General features: G+C 35.2%; 2 protein-coding genes across 2 annotated transcripts; both read left to right on the forward strand.

The window, feature by feature from the left end:
* Positions 1-2,267: 2,267 nt before the first annotated feature.
* Positions 2,268-12,720, forward strand: LOC112527435 (SH3 domain-containing protein 2-like). The gene is made up of 10 exons (XM_025138098.1): positions 2,268-2,482; positions 4,699-4,824; positions 5,250-5,319; positions 5,404-5,555; positions 7,749-7,850; positions 8,030-8,230; positions 8,306-8,368; positions 10,765-10,911; positions 11,027-11,101; positions 12,438-12,720. The coding sequence occupies exons 1-10, from the start codon at positions 2,423-2,425 to the stop codon at positions 12,552-12,554; spliced, it is 1,113 nt and encodes a 370-aa protein (XP_024993866.1). The 5' UTR covers positions 2,268-2,422; the 3' UTR covers positions 12,555-12,720.
* Positions 12,721-15,059: 2,339 nt separating this feature from the next.
* LOC112527452 (40S ribosomal protein S3-1-like) lies at positions 15,060-18,726 on the forward strand. The gene is made up of 6 exons (XM_025138121.1): positions 15,060-15,170; positions 15,852-15,918; positions 16,006-16,153; positions 17,405-17,576; positions 18,067-18,253; positions 18,366-18,726. Exons 2-6 carry the CDS (start codon positions 15,889-15,891, stop codon positions 18,567-18,569), a joined length of 741 nt encoding a protein of 246 aa, XP_024993889.1. The 5' UTR covers positions 15,060-15,170; positions 15,852-15,888; the 3' UTR covers positions 18,570-18,726.
* The last annotated feature ends 657 nt before the right edge of the window (positions 18,727-19,383 follow it).

Genomic DNA, 19,383 nt, shown 5'->3' on the forward strand with positions numbered 1-19,383 from the left:
GAATATATACCCGAAGACGATAACTCAGATGCTGAAGAAATGATAAACGTCAATTTTATATATTTTTATGCTAAAGTTAATTAGTAATTAATATTAATTAATAGTTTATATATATATATATATATATATTATAGTAATAGTTTATTTTTATTTAATATTTATTTATCATTAATAGTAATAAATAATAGTTGATATTAATGAGTGTTATAAATTGAAAAAATCACAATAAGCTCCCACAACGCTATCCAAATAATGTAAGCTAACTTATGTTCATACAAGCATGTATACAGAATATAAGTTAGCTTACATTTGCCAAACAAATGAAAAGATGCCTAAATTCTTGAACGTTTTTTTTTAATAAATAAACCATCAAACTTTTAAAAATTGATTACCTAAATCATTTTAACAAAAAAAAACTACTTGTAACAGACTAAAAATGTTTTAAAGTAAAATGAGATCTAAATCAGTTTTGTCATTCCCAAACTCTACGCCATTTTAACCACAAGAGTGATGTGTGATTGATTTGAGATTGAAGCTTCAAAGGTCAAAAGTGTCTGTAAGTCTCAAGTTCAAATCCAATGAGTAATAAAAATTCCCTTGTGGCCACATAAGTTCAAATCTATTATTGAAAAAAATATTCAGAGACTTAATAATTTATAAAAATTCAATGAAAAAAAATATTCAGAGACTTAATAATTTAAGATGAGAAAGTTTAATGGTTTTTTAATCAAAAAAGTAGTTCAAGTACTTAATCATTTGGATGAGAAAGTATAATGATTTTTTTTACTTAAAAAGTAATTTAAAGACTTAGGGGCCGTTTATTTAAATGTTTATCCGGTAAGTGCTTAACATTATAAATCAACACTATAATTTATTTTATTGGGTAAGATTGTAGTACATCAAAACGTATCCTATACAACAATTTACTTGATAAGTACTTACCCGGGTAAGAGTCGTCACCCTCACTTACCGGGTAAGACTCTCAATTCTTATCATCGCTCTTACCGGGTAAGATTCTTGGTCCTTGCCATGTTCATCATGTGAGAAAAATTATCCAGTAAGTACTGATCGGGTAAGCGTTTAGTAAACGGCCTCTTAATTATTCAAAATGATATAATTTGTTAGGGTTCTTCTAAAAATTTCGTTTAGGAGGATATTTCACAACCCGATTGATCCAATTCTATTTTGGCCCATTAGAGGCCCGCACAACAACGAATAATTCAAGTAACATATCAATTTATTGGACCACTTTTAACAAAGATTTTAATTTTGATGATCAAAATCATAATTAAATAATTTTATATTTATTTATAAAAATCAATTTTTATGCAATAAATCGTTGCATATCTTTAAATATGATACAAGTTTAAAAAAAAATCACAATTATGATTAATTACTACAAACCAGATTACTTTGAATTAACTTCGTAGTAATTGGTTTTGTAGCATATTTAAAGATACATTGAGCAATTATACCATCATATTTACTAAGGGGCCGTTTATTAAACGCTTACTCGGTAAGTATTTACTGAGCAAATTTTCTCACCGAATGAACATGGTAAGGGGCAAGATTCTTACCAGGTAAGAGCGATGATAAGGATGGAGAGTCTTAAAGGTAAGTGAGGGTGACGACTCTTACCCGGGTAAGCGTTTAATCAGGTAAAATTGTTGCATAAATACGTTTTGATGTACTACAATTTTACCCAATTATATTGTTGACTCCTAACTGGTAAGCGCTTACCGAGTAAGCATTTAGGTAAACAGCCCCTAAGTGTCTTCATCAAGCCGTATCAAACTATTTATATCGCACCACCAAAATTATAACTTTTAGGGTGCGGTTTTGGTTAAAACCCAAGGACAGAAAACGCATCCCGTCGCTATAAAATCTCTAGTGGTGAACTACAATTTCGTCCCTATGAGTGGTTAGAAATTGTAACTCGTATTTTAGAAATTATAATTTTCGTTTATTTAGTTTGCAATTCATTGTTGTTTTAGTTTCTAAAGCTAACTTCGTTAATGGTTTACCATTAAGTATGAGGGATGAAACAACAATGACTTGTTGTAAACCACATGAACCAAAAAAACAATGAATTATAAACCACGTGAACAGAAACCGTAATTTCAAAAGTATAAGGACGAAATAGTAATTTTCCAGAAACCACATGGACTAAAACGTAGTTTACTAAAACTCCAGGGTCAAATGGTATTTTTAAGCTTTTAATCGGAGAGGTGGTCTCTGATTCTCAATCCATACGGAGATGAACCTTGATTCAAAATCGTGAAACCAAAATAAACAATTCATATTTGAAATTGATTCATAAATTAGTAATAAATCTGATCGGAGGGAAAAATCTCCGGCGATCCTCCGTCCAAGTACTTCCAAATCCGTCGATATCTTCCGTTTGTATCTGGTCAGTTCTTGAATGGAAGCGATCAGGAAACAGGCGACCAAGCTCCGGGAACAGGTTGCTAGACAACAACAGGTACCAACAAGAAATTCCCTTTTTCTTTCGATTTGAACTCTGATTCAATCATGCCGGCGAGACTCCTTTTCTTATCAATATTAATATTATTCACAACAGTTTATTTGGCGAGGATCTATATATGAATTTGATCAAGTGATTCCCTCTTTCAGTTTGTAATTATAGTTCCAACAGGGGAGTTCACTTTATGTTTGGCATCAAACCTGGACCTAGTAGTTTGCATCGGCGTAGTTAGAATGAGGGTTGTCTGGTGATAATACTTGCTCGAACGTTTGATGAAGTTAGCATTTTTCGCCTAAAAATTTATCTGACTGGATTTGGTTAATTTGGATGGGATAGAATGAATCTCTCTTACACGTTGATATTGTAATAATCCTAACTTTGTAGTTGAACTGCGTGATTCATCAACCACAAACTTTATACCCTGTGTTTTGGAAGAAAGATGTCTTTCATGTTTATACGACCTGGGTATTTTCAAATGCATAATTGATATACAGTTATATGCATAGTCTCCACTAAATATATTGTGTTTAGTAGTAGATTGGCTATGTGGTTACATTCATAAAAAAGTAGTGAGCTTGACCACAAAAGGGGATGTAGCTTTTTTTTACTTCTTTAGAGAAGGACATGCTATTAGAAATTTTGTATGAAACGTGTTGTAAGCATAATATAACTGGAAATAGAAAGACATTTTTGCTAATCTTTTGAGTAGAATTGGTGAATGGAATAATCATTTTCAATAATTGTTGGTTGTCGATTTGGAGCATGTTGTTGAATCAGTTTAATTAATTTAAGTGCAATATTAGGTTTGTAACGAGCTTTTTTGGTGTATGAAAGGTTTCTGGGGTAGTGGTTGGTATGGGCCGTGTCATTCAGGTTTAGGAAGAGAAGTGATTTATTTCCCAACATAACATATCTAGATTAAAATATGATTTAGTTTGCTAGGCAATGTAGGAGTAGGTTGCCAACTGTTGTAGCAACTTTCGCTTGAGTTAATGTGTGGATGTGGTAACGAAGGAAATCTTAATCTTTGCAAGAGTGGAGATTGCCAGAGAAAATATGGTTTTTTGAAGCTTAACATGTAAAAAAAGAGTTTCCTTTAACCTATTTGTCATATAAATGGGTATGTGAGTTCCAAATTATGGTATAACTCAAAACCCTGGAGATGCATGTGAAGTTTTTATTTGATCTTTCATATGTTGAATGACTTCTAGTCGTGCTAATTATGTGTCATTAGGTTTCTAACAGACATAAAGCTGGAGTAAAGAATTTATTTTGTAAGATCCTAACTTCTTGAAACTGAGAACTATCTGTGAATTACTACAATATACTATGCGGTATAAACCAGGTAATAAACTGATAATGCATAGTCGTTGGGGATTTTGAGACTATTAATTCCATATCTGGTTGATAGAGGCCTTGCATCTCAATACGAGATGATTACTGCTTTTCCCAGCAAGTCCTTGCGTCTATCATAAATAAGCTTGGTATAAATAAACTGATCTGGTCTTTGTATAACATTTTCATGGTTCAAGTTTGTTTGAACAACATGGGATCTTCATTCTGAATAATCATAATGAAACCATTTTCTACAATAAATCTTAAGTAAGAAAGAAGACCATACTTCATTGACAATTTTACATGTTGATTGTGCAAGCACATGGCTATTAATTGTTATAGTGGTTGCAAGGCTTGCTAGTACCAACTTTTTCTAAGAGAGTTTTAGATGTCTTCTTATTAACATAAGATCATTGAAAGTCGATAGCATTTTTAGAGCAGTAACCATTTGCATTCTGTTAACGTCATTTATAGAATCATTAGTTAACATCAAGAATGTATTATCCACCAAAATCTAAAAGCATATTGGTTAGCAAGATGCTTATTGTGTTTGGATTGCATGTTAGACTAAAAGGCTCAAGACAATACCTTTTGATTGATTAAAATTTTCCAAATTTTATAATAGTGCCTCTTTTTTATAAATACAAACCTTGTGTCTTGCGTCACAGAGGTTGAGGCACATGCCTCATTGAACCCAACTGGCTTCATGCCAAGAAAGTGCCTCAATTGGCTTACTCATAGCCTTGCGCCTCACAACGTGTATTATATCTCATGTATCTGCAGTTGATGTGGAAAATTTATTCTTTGTTACTGGTTTGATATTATACCACCTTAGTACAATATGTGATAATATAATGAAAGTCGGGTATCAATTTCAGGCAGTTTTCAAGCAGTTCGGGGGTGGTGGTGGTTATGGAGGTTCAGATAATGTAGTGACTGATGAGGCAGAACTCATGCTTCACCAGAAACTTGAGAGGCTATACATATCTACACGTGCTGCCAAGGTTGCTCCCCCACTTATTGGTGGTTTATGTTTTCACATAGAATACTTTTATTGAGTCCTAATAAGTCAAGAGGAACAATTTCAAGTTGTGTACTTTAAACCAATACTTTTAATGTGAATGATCGACTATCAAATTTACTTTCATATTATACACTTACTAATTATGCATGGGTATAGGCAGTGACTCTAGGAGCATCAAGCGAACCTTTTAAAGCCAACTTCTTTGGAAGTTTGTCTTTTGACTCTTTTCCTTCGGGACATGGCTGAACATTGTGAAGATAAGTTCACATAAAAGTTGTCATTTGGTGTTAATTGTCAGGGATTGCAAGAAGATAATTTGAAAAATAATTAATTAAAATTTTATTCTGGAGATGAAATTAAAGGTGTTCTTTTGTCCTTGCAATCTGCTGAGTTTTCGCTTTTCAGCATTTTCAAAGGGACATTGTTCGTGGTGTTGAAGGATATATAGTTACCGGTTCCAAACAAGTTGAAATAGGCAAGTTACCGATACTTTCTGATTCTTGTTGAATTTCATGAAATGAACATGATTTAAGTTTGCATCAATGTAATCTTTTGGCAGGAACTAAATTGTCAGAGGATAGCAGAAAATATGGTGTCGAGAATACATGCACCAGTGGTAATACCCTATCAAGAGCTGCGGTCAACTTTTCACGAGCTCGTGTCCAGATGGAGAAGGAACGAGGAAATCTACTGAAATCTTTTGGGACACAGGTTTGGAAAAGATTATCTTTTTTACCCACAAAAATCTGTGACGCTCGAAACTCTGGCATGGTTGCCTTATATCAATGCCTTGGTGCCTCACATTCTCTGCTTGTATATGACCTTATGTCAGTTTGCTATACGTATCATTTTTTTTAGGGTGTGTGACAGCTCCAAAAATCTTGTGTTTCAGTTGGCACTGTTCTATAAATCAGTGTGTGTGTGTGTGTGGTCTGATCTTTGGTTTTAACATGGATGATGGAACCTGTACATTGTGTAGTGTGTTATATTGTATGAGTTCGGCTTGAGGTTGGACCATAGCTATCGTAGTATTGAAGGGTCAGATATCTCCTGAGGCTGTATGGGGCATGAGGAGTGTGGTGAGTCATGTACTCATGTGCCTTGTTGGAAGTGAGGTGCATGATGGGCCAATTATTATTATTCTTCAATGTTAAACAAACTTGAACATCCTGGACAATTCCCTTAACCACAACTCTGATAAGTGATAACTAACCATTCATAGTGATATCTGAGAAGACGATGTCATAGCTCACAAGCAACAAAAGCATACTTACTGATAATGTAAAGCCTGTATTTCAAATGTCCTAGTATGAGGATTATATTGGGCAATAGCAAGTTTGATTAGAAAGCTAAGCATTTTGATAATTGGAAAACAAATTTTCCATGTTTCCACATTAATATTAGCGGCAATCAACTGATGGACTGATGGTGCCAATTATTATCAACGACAATGCCTTACATAAAGGGCAAAATGGAAAAAAAACACTGGAAGAGTTAGAAGAAAGAATTGAGAAGTGTGTATAGAATCCTCCGAAATTGGTTATGACAAAAGAAAGAGAGGAAGGATTAGCAAATAACTTTAGCAAAGGAAGAAAATATGTAGAAATAATCAGTAGTAGAATGATGAGGACTAACATAGAGCAGTCATGCCTGGTGATATCGCTTAACCTTTGTCTGCTTATTCCAGATCGCTGGTTGTTGCAGCAGTCTCTTCCACTCTCTTGGTCTTTTCTTTTAAGGGTTTCTATTTTTTATTTTATAGGGTGAATTGCACCAAATTACTCTACGAGGTTACAAGGAAGCAAGAGTCCTCAGTTTGTCTTAAGCGTTTAGGTTAACCTAAATTTGCATTTTTAAGCAGTGTTCCGCAACATCCTTTTAAGTGAAGCCCAGCCATATGCCTACGTGTCCTTAACTCCAGTAGTACCACTGATCATATAGTGTTTGTTAATAGTTACTTAAAATACTACTAATAGCATTATGAGTTAATTTCATATCGGAGTTAGTGAAATATGTGGAAAATAGCTGAACTTTTTTTTTTTTGAAGTATATAATATTTATATATGGCAAATGCAACAAATAAACTCACACACCCTCCTCACCTATGGTGAGGTTTGAACCCCTGACCTCCTAAAATAGCTGAACTTGTTAGTTGTTACCAAAGAAAAAAGGTTACTTCCTCCGAAGTAATATTGATGTTTCTTCCTTTCTCTACTCCAAAAGGAATGGAAAAAAATGAATAAGCTCAAGCTTTGGCTTTCCCTACGAATTAGCAAATTAATTCCATATATATTACTATATGAGTAGTATGCTAAATACTATATTGCTGATAGAGAAAAATGCAGGACTTCACATAGTTCATGAATATTCTCCCATGTCTGTTAGTGTTCCTATAAATCAAGTTCAAAAGAAATTCATAAATCTGAAAGGGAAAAATGTTTGGTCGTCCAAGTAGGAGTTCTGAAAAATGATACAGAGTGTAGACCATCACTGTTCAAACAATTTCTCATTTTCTCTCCCTAACTCCCTTTAATTCATTTACACATATATGGGCACACACAAAGGGAAAATGGGACTATTCCCTCGCATTAGTTATTGCGAAGCTGAGAAAAATCTTACAGTTCCTAGTCTTAGCTGTGAGGCTATTATATTAATTGGGCACGATGTTAGTTACTAAAGAGAATTCCTCTGACAGATCTTGTCCATGCTATGGTAATTTGTAAAAGGTACTCGTTTCTTCGGAACTTTAGGAATCAAAGAGAATTTCTATGATGGATCTTACCCGAAATATAGTAATTTTCTAGAAAGTATTTTTTTTCCTTTCCAACATTGTTTATTGGTTCATTGATTGCTAATGCTTATGCCTTGTTATCATTGCTCACCTTTTACTACCAAATTGTGCAGGTTGCAGAGCCACTAAGAGCAATGGTAATGGGAGCTCCACTTGAAGATGCTCGACATCTTGCTCAACGTTATGACAGAATGCGGCAAGAGGCGGAAGCACAGGTGTTTATGGTTTGCTAATGTATTCATGTACTTTTAAAAAGTGGGGTCTACTTCATTCTTTTCCTTTAATCACATGCATATTACTGGAATTCATTCTGTGCTCGTATTTTATATTGAAACATGATAACTAAGATATTCCAACACTATTGTAACTTCAGTCCACTCTCCAAACTTGCTAGGTCATTGAAGTTTCTAAACGACAATCAAAAGTGATGGATGGAAGCGGAAATCCAGAACTATTTACAAGACTTCAAGCAGCCGAATCAAAATTACAAGATTTGAAATCGACCATGGCAATATTGGGAAAGGAAGCTGCATCAGCTATGGCTGCAGTTGAGGCTCAGCAGCAGAAAATGACACTGCAGAGGCTTATTTCTATGGTAAAACTTCTCCACGTAATGAGTTAAATAAATTTCACATCTTAGATATGTTATCTGAAAAATGTCTTCCAATAGATCGAATCAGAACGTGCTTACCACCAGAAGGTTATTCAGATTCTTGATCATCTTGAAGGGGAGGTATGTAGTTTTGCTATAACCCTTTGCATCTACACATTTTTTCCTTTTTATAACATTGGTGTTTGAAGAGATTTTGATGGGGTGGGGTGGGTTGGGGTGCAGAAGTAGATGTGATAGTATAGCAGCCACTAGGGTTTTACTTATTTTTGGAACTAGACTTCCACAAAAGATATTCACCAGCTTAATCCAAAGAACAAAATTGGCTACTGTCAACAAGGACTTTTCACTTTTGCACCTGGACCCTGGACAGTCTTGTCAGAAAACCAGGTTGAATTACTGTTTTGATCATATATCAGGAGTAATGCTTAGAAACATCATGTTGCACTATTTTGGCCTTATCATGATGTAGTGTGCATGTGAATTCATCAAAAGTGTGCGCTACTCTCAGGTGATGAGGTTTGCAGAATAACCAACAATATGCACTGTATTGTCATTATGTGCCAATAACACACAAGTGTACTGGATTTGCTTTTTAACTGATAAAATGGAACTTAATATGGTAATCATTGTAAGAAAGTCCTAGTGAGAAGAAAGCAAAATGAACTTGATGATCAATGTATAATAAAAAGGATCCATATACATGAACTTAAATATGTATGTGTGTTATGATTTGAAATATACACACACATATACATAACTACTTAATCTGTATGCTTAGAGAGTGTTATGGGTGATACGATTTTTGACAGAGAAAGTACTGCATTCCATACTCTGGGTTTTGGGTAATTAAGAACAGACTCCACATTGCTGGCTCTTCTCCATTCTTGTTTTCTTGAGCTGCCACATACCTCAATTCCATTTTCATTAAAACCCATCCTGTCACATATTGACTAATCTTTTAACTGATTTTGTGATCTTTTAACTGATTCCTGCTGTGCAATGTGTGACTACGAACCACTCCACCATTAATTTTGGTTTCCATGCCCACTGATCGTAGCAGGCTTTCGTACCAACTCGTAAAGATCTTGAAGTGGAAATTGAGAACTAAGATGCAATTGGAAAAAGATGAGGTAAGGAACTGTTGAAGAGTTGATACGAAAATCAGAGAGTAACATTTTTGGATAAGTTAAGAGAGAAAATTTATTATGCTTTGATCTATGCATTCCCCTGTTCAGTCCAAGCAATGTAACAAACCCAGGCGTAACATACATTCGATTATTGCAAATAATACATAAAGATGTTAATAGAGAGTGTTCTGTGGCTGAGATGTTTAAGGAGATTCTTATGGGATTGGACTGTCTGTATTAAAGAAAAGTTGGTTAGTGATAGAAAGTTGATAGGAAGTAAGCGGAGTTTTACTAAATTTGTAAGTTCAAAAGTCGGTGAAGGTACTTGGAGAGAGAAAGTAGCTTGAATGTATACTTCATACTTGGTTATTCCAGGTTTTATTTGTAGGCTACTATATTTAGCATCAAAGGAAATAGACTTCTCAGTTGCGCGAGGACAAAAAATGACCCCAATTGGGCCAAAATGTTATATCCTTTAAAACCCTTTAAGTTGAAGTTGCATGCTGACATAACTATTTCATCGGTTGACTGGCGTGTTATTATTTGACGTCATGGGTTTGTTTTGTGGGCCAGGCTTATGTGAAACTGGAGAATCCTAGTGGTAAATCAAGAGTGCCTACTATTTGGTGTAGATTTTGGCACCGATCTCTTACTTTCTGGGCCAACCCTTGAAAGTCTTTCTTTTTTACTTTTTGCACTTAAAGTATCCAAGGGTAGTTGTCCAATGATGAACCTGAAAGTTCTTTCTAATAAGTTTTAGTATACTTTTACTCTAGCAGCATCTGCACTCGAGAATTGTGTAATGATCCGCACAGAACACAAAGTCTTGCGTCAAGAAAACGAGAAATATAGAAATATCCTTATAACAGTATAATATTTTTGACAACATGGTATTTTTTTGGGTCTGTGTGAAATATAACTGAAGAGTTAAAAAATTATAAACCTATCAAGGGAGAGGGAGGTCAGATTCTTTGGCATTTGATGTATAGACGTGTGTGTGTTATCACATTACCAGTACTTTTGACTAGCACTTTTCTAGTCCCATTTCCAGTACTTTGAATAGCATGTTTATGTTTCTGTTTTAAAAGCTTAATGCTCCCTTTTTGGCACAACCCAATCCCCAAAAGCTTTAGAAGGCTAATAATAAGCGTAAAGCCTTAAAGCTCAGCTTCTACAATTCGCAAAAGATTGATAGAAGAAAAAATCCAACGCTATCTTTCAAAACGAGAGGGAATAAATGGATCCTATCGTGCTTTGCGTAGTGGCTCATAAAAGTTCCTGCCAACTATCTAGGCCATTTCCTTATAAACAGTAACATATGTTCCCTCTTGATTGTAGATTTTTCTTTTTGGCTTTTATAATTTTGTTTGCTGATTGGGCAACATGTAGATGGTATCAGAGCGACAACGGATTGAAGCAGCTCCTACTCCAACAGAGGAAACACCTCCACCTCCATCATACGAAGAAGTGAATAATGCATCTACTGCTCCAATGCAAAATGGTTCAAATGATGGGGTGGATTACTTTTTAGGAGAGGTAAGCTTATCAATCTCTTTTGACTATTTCTTAATATATCTATATTGCTAATGAACCAACTTAATTTTTATTTTATCTGCTCTCTCCCGTTGGAAATTTCTCCATTGTGTTCCAGGCTATGTTCTCATATCATGCGGAGTCTGATGTGGAGCTCAATTTATCAACGGGTGATTATGTTGTCATCAGAAAGGTCTGCAGCTCATGAATTTTGTTTCCTGCATGATTTACTCAGCTTCTATTTGTTTCTTTAATACCACCTTTTATTTGTTACCCTCAATACTTGCATTTGGTAAATAAATAAAACCAAACCAAATAAACCCATTAAATCCCACACAAAGGTAGGATTTGACCATCTTGGGAGTAGGATGTACACAGACCTTTTCTTTACCTCAAAGGATAGAGCAATTGTTTTCATGAAGACCCCCAGCTTGCAGAACAAAAATTAAAAGAAACGAGAGATCAAGATGTAAGAGTGTGTGCAAACAAGAATGTAAGAAGAAAAGAACTTAAAATTCCTCTCACCGGGATTCTAGGCATCAAGTATAGTTAAAATTCTCTGTGGTTCCTTGCCTTATTGCATTTGAATTTTTTTACCCCAACTTCTGTCTCACCATAGTTGAAGGGCTCACATGGTACATAGAGAGGAGACGTTTTATTCAACATGATCCTTGATTCATCGATGATCACATAAAATTTCTGATCTGCAATTTGGCCACTGAACTATCCGAATACAATGCACTTTGAGTTAAATCTTGAAAAATGGCAAAATGCAAGAAATAACGATATACTTTCCATCTTTTTTATCGAAGTGCTTTGGAATTATTTTTCTTTAGGACATTATACTTGGAAAATTCCGTCATTTTCCTCCTCTTGTTAGTAAACATGTTCCATTTGCTTACACCATTTTCCTCCCTCCATTTTCTGTGGCTCCCATCTTTTCTTCTCAGATTACTTAGAAGAACCCCACAATCACATCTTTATCTCTTCTTACACCATATAAATTGGACTCTGAAAATAAATGTTAGATGGTGATAATGAATACTAGCTTATTCTTTGAGTTACGATTTGGTACGATGCACCACGAGGTGGCATTCATACGGGTGCGTTTGGTACGTGGATGGGATTGTAGTGGACATGTGAGAGGGAGGTAGGCGGGTGAAAGTATTCTGGAGGGTTTTAGGGTTGTAGTATGACATGGGTGGTTTAGTAATTTACCGATCTTATCCACTTCCGTAGGACAAAAAGTACATTTTTTCCCACCCAGTCCTGTCCTATCTCAGTTTAACTTCGCGTCAAACATGGGACAACAAGTTTTTGTTCATGTCATGTCCCGTATACCAAACGCAAAGGGAAGTCATTGCTCCAAGGCTTGAGGATGGAAGTTTTAGTAGCCTTTCCGTTAACAACGGAGTAACCTTACCTGTTGCCCCAAAATTTGCGCTATTAAATATCGTTCTCATTTTCTTTCACCTTAAATCCTTAGCTATCTCCAAGTACATGAATTCAGAATGTGGCAACTTTTACAGGTATCGAATAACGGTTGGGCTGAAGGTGAATGCAAAGGGAAAGCAGGTTGGTTTCCCGTTGAATACATCGAAAGACGAGAGCGTGTTCTTGCAAGTAAGGTTACTGAAGTCTTTTAGAGTATGTTCTCTATGCTTTGCCCTTTTTATATCTTAAAGCTAAGTGTTTGTATGTATTTTTTGGTCTTTCGGTGTAAAAACAAAATATGCATCCTATTGTTTTGATTGGATATTTGTAGAGCTTCGATTTTTATACACTTTTGTATGTATCGTGGTGCTTGTTCTATATCCGGTTTCTTTGTCATTGGGTTTACGAGTTATTCCCTCCGTCCCAAAGTAAATGTCCGTAGTTATAAAGACACGGTTTTTAAAAAATATGTAATTATTACATTTTTAATTGACCACACGACAATACCTTAATGATGGGGCTGCTATTCATACCTCTCCTTGATCAGTACTTGCATACCACCTCATTTCTTACCTCCTTGCTCATTCACATACCCTTTGATAGGAGGGGAGGGGGTATGAATAGAATACACGCTAATAATAAAGAGGCATTTTCTTTATCTCATAATCAAGAGTAGAATGAGAAAATGGACATTTATTTTTGGATGGACTAAAATAAAGACGAAGGATCATGTGAGAAGGAGAGTTAATGTGAAAAGCGTGAGAAGAGATTTGGACCCTTGATTACATTTAATTTCAAACCCACCCATGAATCGTGTTGGGGATTAATCTGGTGCATCTCATCTTGGTGCATCTCATCCTAATGTGTGTGTCCAAGGGTGGAGATCCCTTCTTATGTTTTTCATCTTAACTCTCTTTTTCACAAGATCCCAACCCCTAAATGCATCACATGTGATTTTTCACATGATTTGACTGTATTTCATGTTTTTTTATTTGATTATTATTTTCATTTGAATATCTCTTGTGATACATAATCAATAGTTAGATGCTAATTTTTTCAATGTACTTTTGGTCATGAATTAGAAGTTACATGCAATAGATTAGCCAATTGGTTGTGGCTTGATTTATACTGATATTTTTAGGGTTTTACGTACGACATATATTGATTATTGATAATTGAACCCTAATTTTTTGTTTCAAAAACCAATTCCAAATTATCCAAACCATATAAAGTGTCGTCATTCTGGTAACAAGACATATATTTAAAAATGGGTTTACGTTTTACTTGTATCCGTCGATCCCCTTGATTAGGATATTTTGGTTTAGTTTTATTATTAAAGATAAAGATTATAAAAAAATAATATTTAGTAGATTAAACTAAAATTTTGGTCCCTATGGTTTACACGAATCTTTGAAAGTGGTTCCTAGACTTCAATAACTACAATTATCGTTCCTATTGTTTACATTTTGCTTTGAAAATCTTCCCTTGAACTAAACACCGTTAAAAAACTCAGTTAAGTGAGAGGTACTTTCGTCTTTTTACATTTTTTTTGTTTTTTTCTTGTTTTTCACCATGAGTATCCCTCACCTCCACACCTCGCCACCACTCTCACCCTCACCATTACCGACCCCCACCTCCAGCCACCATCCTCCCATGGCGATATACAACAGTACACAGAGAGAATCTATAAAGAGAGATCGATGATGATGTCTTGTGGCTCTGTGTGTGTAAATCTAGAGAGAGAGAGAGAGATCAATTGTGATCTACTTTGGACAATGTGTAACAATGTGTATATATATATATATATATATGTGTGTGTGTGTGTGTGTGTGTGTGTGTGTGTGTAGTGCATAGTGTGTATGTTGTATGTGTGTGTTGTGTGTGTTCTATGTGCGTAGTTGACAATGCAACTCATTATTTTTAAAATGTGTGTTTGTCGACGGTTTTGGGTAATAAAAATGATTGGTTAAGTACAACAAAAATACATCATACCAAGTTACAATAACAATTCATTTTTACTGAATTTGAGGGAAATGAAACGCAGATGCATAAAAAAGCCTAGGCCTGGTAAGCCCGAAGCCTGGTTTAGGCCAACCTAAAAATTTGGGTGAAAATTCGAGCCAAAGAACTTGAAAAAACCCAATTAAGCCCAATCGAACCCTTTTCAATTCTAAAAATCAACCCGGGCAAAATCCGGCCGTTTTTTGCTCACTAAAGACGGTTTTAAGAGTGGTATATACTCTAAATAAGATTTTAATTAAAATCATGACTAAGCTATTTTTTTACCCAAGGCTTATTTCTTTTTTATCCCGAGACGATGAATTGAGCTCGTATAGGTATTTTGGACGCTGCTATTGTATTCCACCCATTTCATAAAGGATTCAACCTAGTTTAACAACAATTACCCAATATACAAGAGAGTATTTACCTGAATCCATACGTGTTTTTACAGACGTCCCATCTATCCTGAAGTTTGGTTTCAAACCCCAGTTCGAACGGTTAAACACAAACCAAACAATAATCAAACTCTAGACCAAACAATAATCGAATCCCAAATTGGTTCGATATTTTGGTTTGGGTTTAAAAAACACGATATACAAAATGAAATAAATCGGGTAACCCGAAAACCGAACCAATAATAATATGGAAGCAGAAACGGGCTTGGTCCAGATCATTTCAGTTGGGTTGGGGCTACAAGCCTGTCCCCATGAATCCAATACTAAACCCTACGATACTCTCCTCTTCTTCCCTTCTGCTCACCACCGCCTGATATTCGGCACATCGACATCTCGCCTGCAACTTCTTTTGTGATTTGTCAATCTCTTCTGGTAAGTGATTAAGATTTTGTGTTATTTTTGGTTTTGATGAATCTCTGCTGGTGCTGATGGTGAATCTACTCTGTTTTTGTGTTATCTGCCCGTTTATGGTGTGATCTAGGGTTGAATATGAACTGTTTCAATTTTACTTTTTATTGTTTCGTACGTTTTTATGTTTCGTTTTTATCTGGTTTATCTCTTCTGGTAGTGAAGATGATGTGATCTTGGAACAATGATTGAGATTTTTTTTTTTGCTGAATAGTAACTTTTTGATGATCGGCAACACATTTTTGTTATAATAAGCAAATCGTTCTTGCAGCACACATATATGTATCCGAATATTCCTTCGATGTTTTTTGAAGTAGAATGTACATAGAAAAACAAAATATAATCTTTACTCCATTTGAATAGGTGGTTTATCAGAAAGGATTGTGAAATTGCATTATGATAATTGCTTGATATGTTTGGATTGATGCAATGCGTTTGATTGATGCTGTACATTTATGTATCCTCAAGTCCTATAGTCATAGATCTTCCTGAGTTTGTGAGTCTCTGGTGACTTAGGAGCACCAAATGCCTATCCTCATAATATTGTATAGACACTCTTGATATCACATTTTGTTTATATTAAGGTCTCTAAATCCCCTTTTAATGATACTTAATTGTAATGTCCCTCTTGATATCAAATTTCAGGGTCAAGAGTCATCATCCATATACACTACTGTTGAAAATGGCAACCCAAATGAGCAAAAAGCGAAAGGTTAGTCTTGTTAGTCGTCACATTTACAAGTAGACGTTATGTTTATTTTTTCATAGAGCTTAGTGTAATTTGTTTGGTGCATGACAGTTTGTAGCTGATGGCGTGTTCTTTGCTGAGCTGAATGAGGTCCTTACCAGGGAACTTGCAGAGGATGGTTACTCTGGTGTTGAAGTTAGAGTTACTCCTATGCGTACAGAGATCATCATTAGGGCCACGCGTACCCAAAACGTTCTTGGTAAAATTCTAATCACTTAAATTTTTACGTACTTCTACATTTGTAGAATAAATTTCATGAACTTGGTTAATTTCTAATTTATTGATAAGACAAACATGCATTAAATTTGCATGTCTGCATCGGTGTGATAAGATGAGCAAGAATGTTTACGTCTAGTTAGATGGTTTTTCTTAGTATGTTGTGCTAAAAATACATGCCATGATTTTAGTTATATAATTGATGAAAGTATATGCAGAAAGGGTTCAGTCTGAACTCTGAAACCATCAAATTTTGTTTGTGGGTACCAACTACAACTGTTATCTGCTTCTGTTGCTGAATATAGTTTTGTGAGGGAAGGATTAACAGCCTTGAATATGGTAGGAATGTGAGTATGCGACTGTTAAGTAGCTATAACATTATGCAGAATCAGATGTATATAGCACTTGACATAATCATCTCAAATCATCATGATATAAGCTTTCATCTGTAACCTCAATATCTTTTTCTCAATGTCTGACTTGCATGTATTAAACTTAAGCATGCTGCCAGCATTCTACCTTAGCCAGGATTATGTTCTTGGTTGTGCCTCTTTTCTCATGTCAATGAAGCTATTGAATTGGGATTTGTATCTTGTAACCTCTTCTTTTACAGAACCAAGTTTTGTGTGAGATTTCAAATTACTAAAAAGGGAAAATAGAACTTTTTGAATATGATGATGGTAAAATCTTCCATCTCATGACAACTATAAGCTGATAATTTTTTCTTTTTGTGGTAACCAAGAAAAAAATAACATGGCTTGTGGGATAACGGAAATGATAGTAAACTGCTCTAAGAGCCCACAACTATTTTTACCTACTTCTGGTTGAAAGTAGGTTGGCAACAAGCATGCCTTTTGAACACAGCATGTTCTTTCTCTATCATTGGAGTTGGAACCCTGTGCATCTAAGATCTATAATTGAGAAAACATAATCAATATGCAACCATTATCTGTGCTTTTGATGCTTATCAGTTACCAGTGAACAAAAGTAAGAACATAAAATCAGATGTGTAGGGATCTGATGTTGCTACTTGCACTAATTGGGGACTTATAGGGAAGGGTTACCATTGTCGTCAAGATAGCAACAGTAACAATTTAACCTGATAAATACCAGTTTCTGTCTCAGTGCTTTTTGTTGAACTGTCCTTATTGATTGTTAACCACTTAACCTTAGCAAAATTGTCATTGGACATCGTAACACCACGGTTGTTTGCTTACTGAACGTGATTTTCCAGGTGAGAAAGGAAGGCGGATAAGGGAGCTGACATCTCTCGTTCAGAAGCGGTTTAAGTTTCCTGAAAACAGTGTGGAGCTTTATGCCGAAAGAGTGAACAACAGAGGACTCTGCGCCATTGCCCAGGCTGAATCTTTGCGCTACAAGCTTCTTGGGGGGCTTGCAGTTCGCAGGTTTTGAAACCATTATTTCTAATCTCTCAATATTATGTTGTCATTCTAATTTGCTTGCCATAGTGGTATGTGTGACATCTTCTGGATCTTCTTTCTTGGTTTTTTGCACTGTGCTTTCTTTGATCATTACCTACCAAAAGGTTGATGCTATTTCACCAGTTCAAGATCATTTATTACCATACATTGACCATTTATCTCTTTAAAAGAAGTGATTTTATAATTTCATGTTTATAAGTTTAAAACAAAGTATATACTTTTTGCAGATGATGATCAATTATGTTTTAGAGTCGGGACTATGAACCTAATTATTTATTGTTTTCGAATGTAAATCAATGAAAACCTGTTGTTTTCTTTTTAGTTTAGATATTGACCAAAACCGGAGATTTTTTTCAGTTTGTTTGAAAATGTACATTCATATTACTAATGGTGGTTATAGAAATTGAGTATGGTTTATGATTGAGATTGTATAACGAGGATTATTGTTTTTTAGGGCTTGCTATGGTGTTCTTAGATTTGTAATGGAGAATGGAGCTAAAGGGTGTGAGGTGATTGTTAGCGGAAAGCTTAGGGCTCAGCGTGCAAAATCAATGAAGTTCAAGGATGGATACATGGTTTCCTCTGGTCAACCGGTCAAGGAGTATATCGACTCTGCTGTGAGGCACGTGCTTCTTAGACAGGTATATTCGTGCATATATATAAATTTTTCATTTCCTTTAGTTACATTGTGGGAAGTATATACCATACATACAAATAAGAAGTGAAATTTTGATAAATGGGTGGTTGGTACAGGGAGTTCTTGGAATCAAGGTTAAGATCATGCTCGACTGGGATCCTACCGGTAAGCTTGGACCCAAGACACCATTACCTGATAACGTGATTATTCACATGCCCAAGGATGACGTTGTTGCACTTCCGCCCAAAGAGGTGGAGGAATATAGGCCACCACTTGTGGTTGGCGATGAGCCTTTGCCGATGCCCATTCCTGTCGTCTAAATCTATGCGATTCCGTAATTTGGTGGCTTTTGTTGAGTTTTGTTTTTGGATTGGATAACCCTTTTTCATTTTGGACTGCTGTAAGCTTATATCTACACTTAGTTTTGTCAAATTTTGTTACTTTGAAGTGATAATGAAGGTTCAAGTTTTGTAGTAATTTTGTTATGAAGACGTATATGCCCTTGGGCTAAAATCCCGTTTAGCAAACTCTTGTAGGGCTAGTCTGTAGCATGAAAAGAATTAAAGGACGACGATCTTTTCTTGGTTAAGTGAGTTGAGTTAACGAAGTCGGTAAACTTGACTCGTTCTAAACCTTAATTAAAATTTTCAAAGCAAGTTGAGTTGAGTTGAGTTATACAAACACACATTTGTTTGAACCGTAACATATCGACACTATAAAACTATTGAGCTTGAGCCAGTAAACAAGTTAAATCAATATTCACATTTGAGGACGTAACCAAATAAAAATTGAGATTAGGTCATAATTTAAAACTCAAATTTGTTATGCAAATATCGAACTTGGCCTTTCGACACTCAAACGATTCGAGCTTGAACTAGAGAGCTATTTTGCAAAAACAATCTTAGTTCAAGCCTGATATTCATTATCAAGTCGAATCAAAACAACTTGTTACTCAACTCGTTAACATCACAAGATTCAGACATTTGTGTGACGTATGAGATTTGTGATACTTGAAAAAGAAAAAAAGATGACCAAAGAAACAGAAAAAATAAAATGATAGACGTTACAGATATAAAATACTGAAAGAACGTATTTGATTTGTTTCATGTTCGTGGCTTAATTTAAATGAAATTG

This window comes from Cynara cardunculus (genome assembly GCF_001531365.2).
Source record: "Cynara cardunculus var. scolymus isolate 2C chromosome LG 15, CcrdV1, whole genome shotgun sequence".
NCBI lineage: Eukaryota > Viridiplantae > Streptophyta > Magnoliopsida > Asterales > Asteraceae > Cynara > Cynara cardunculus.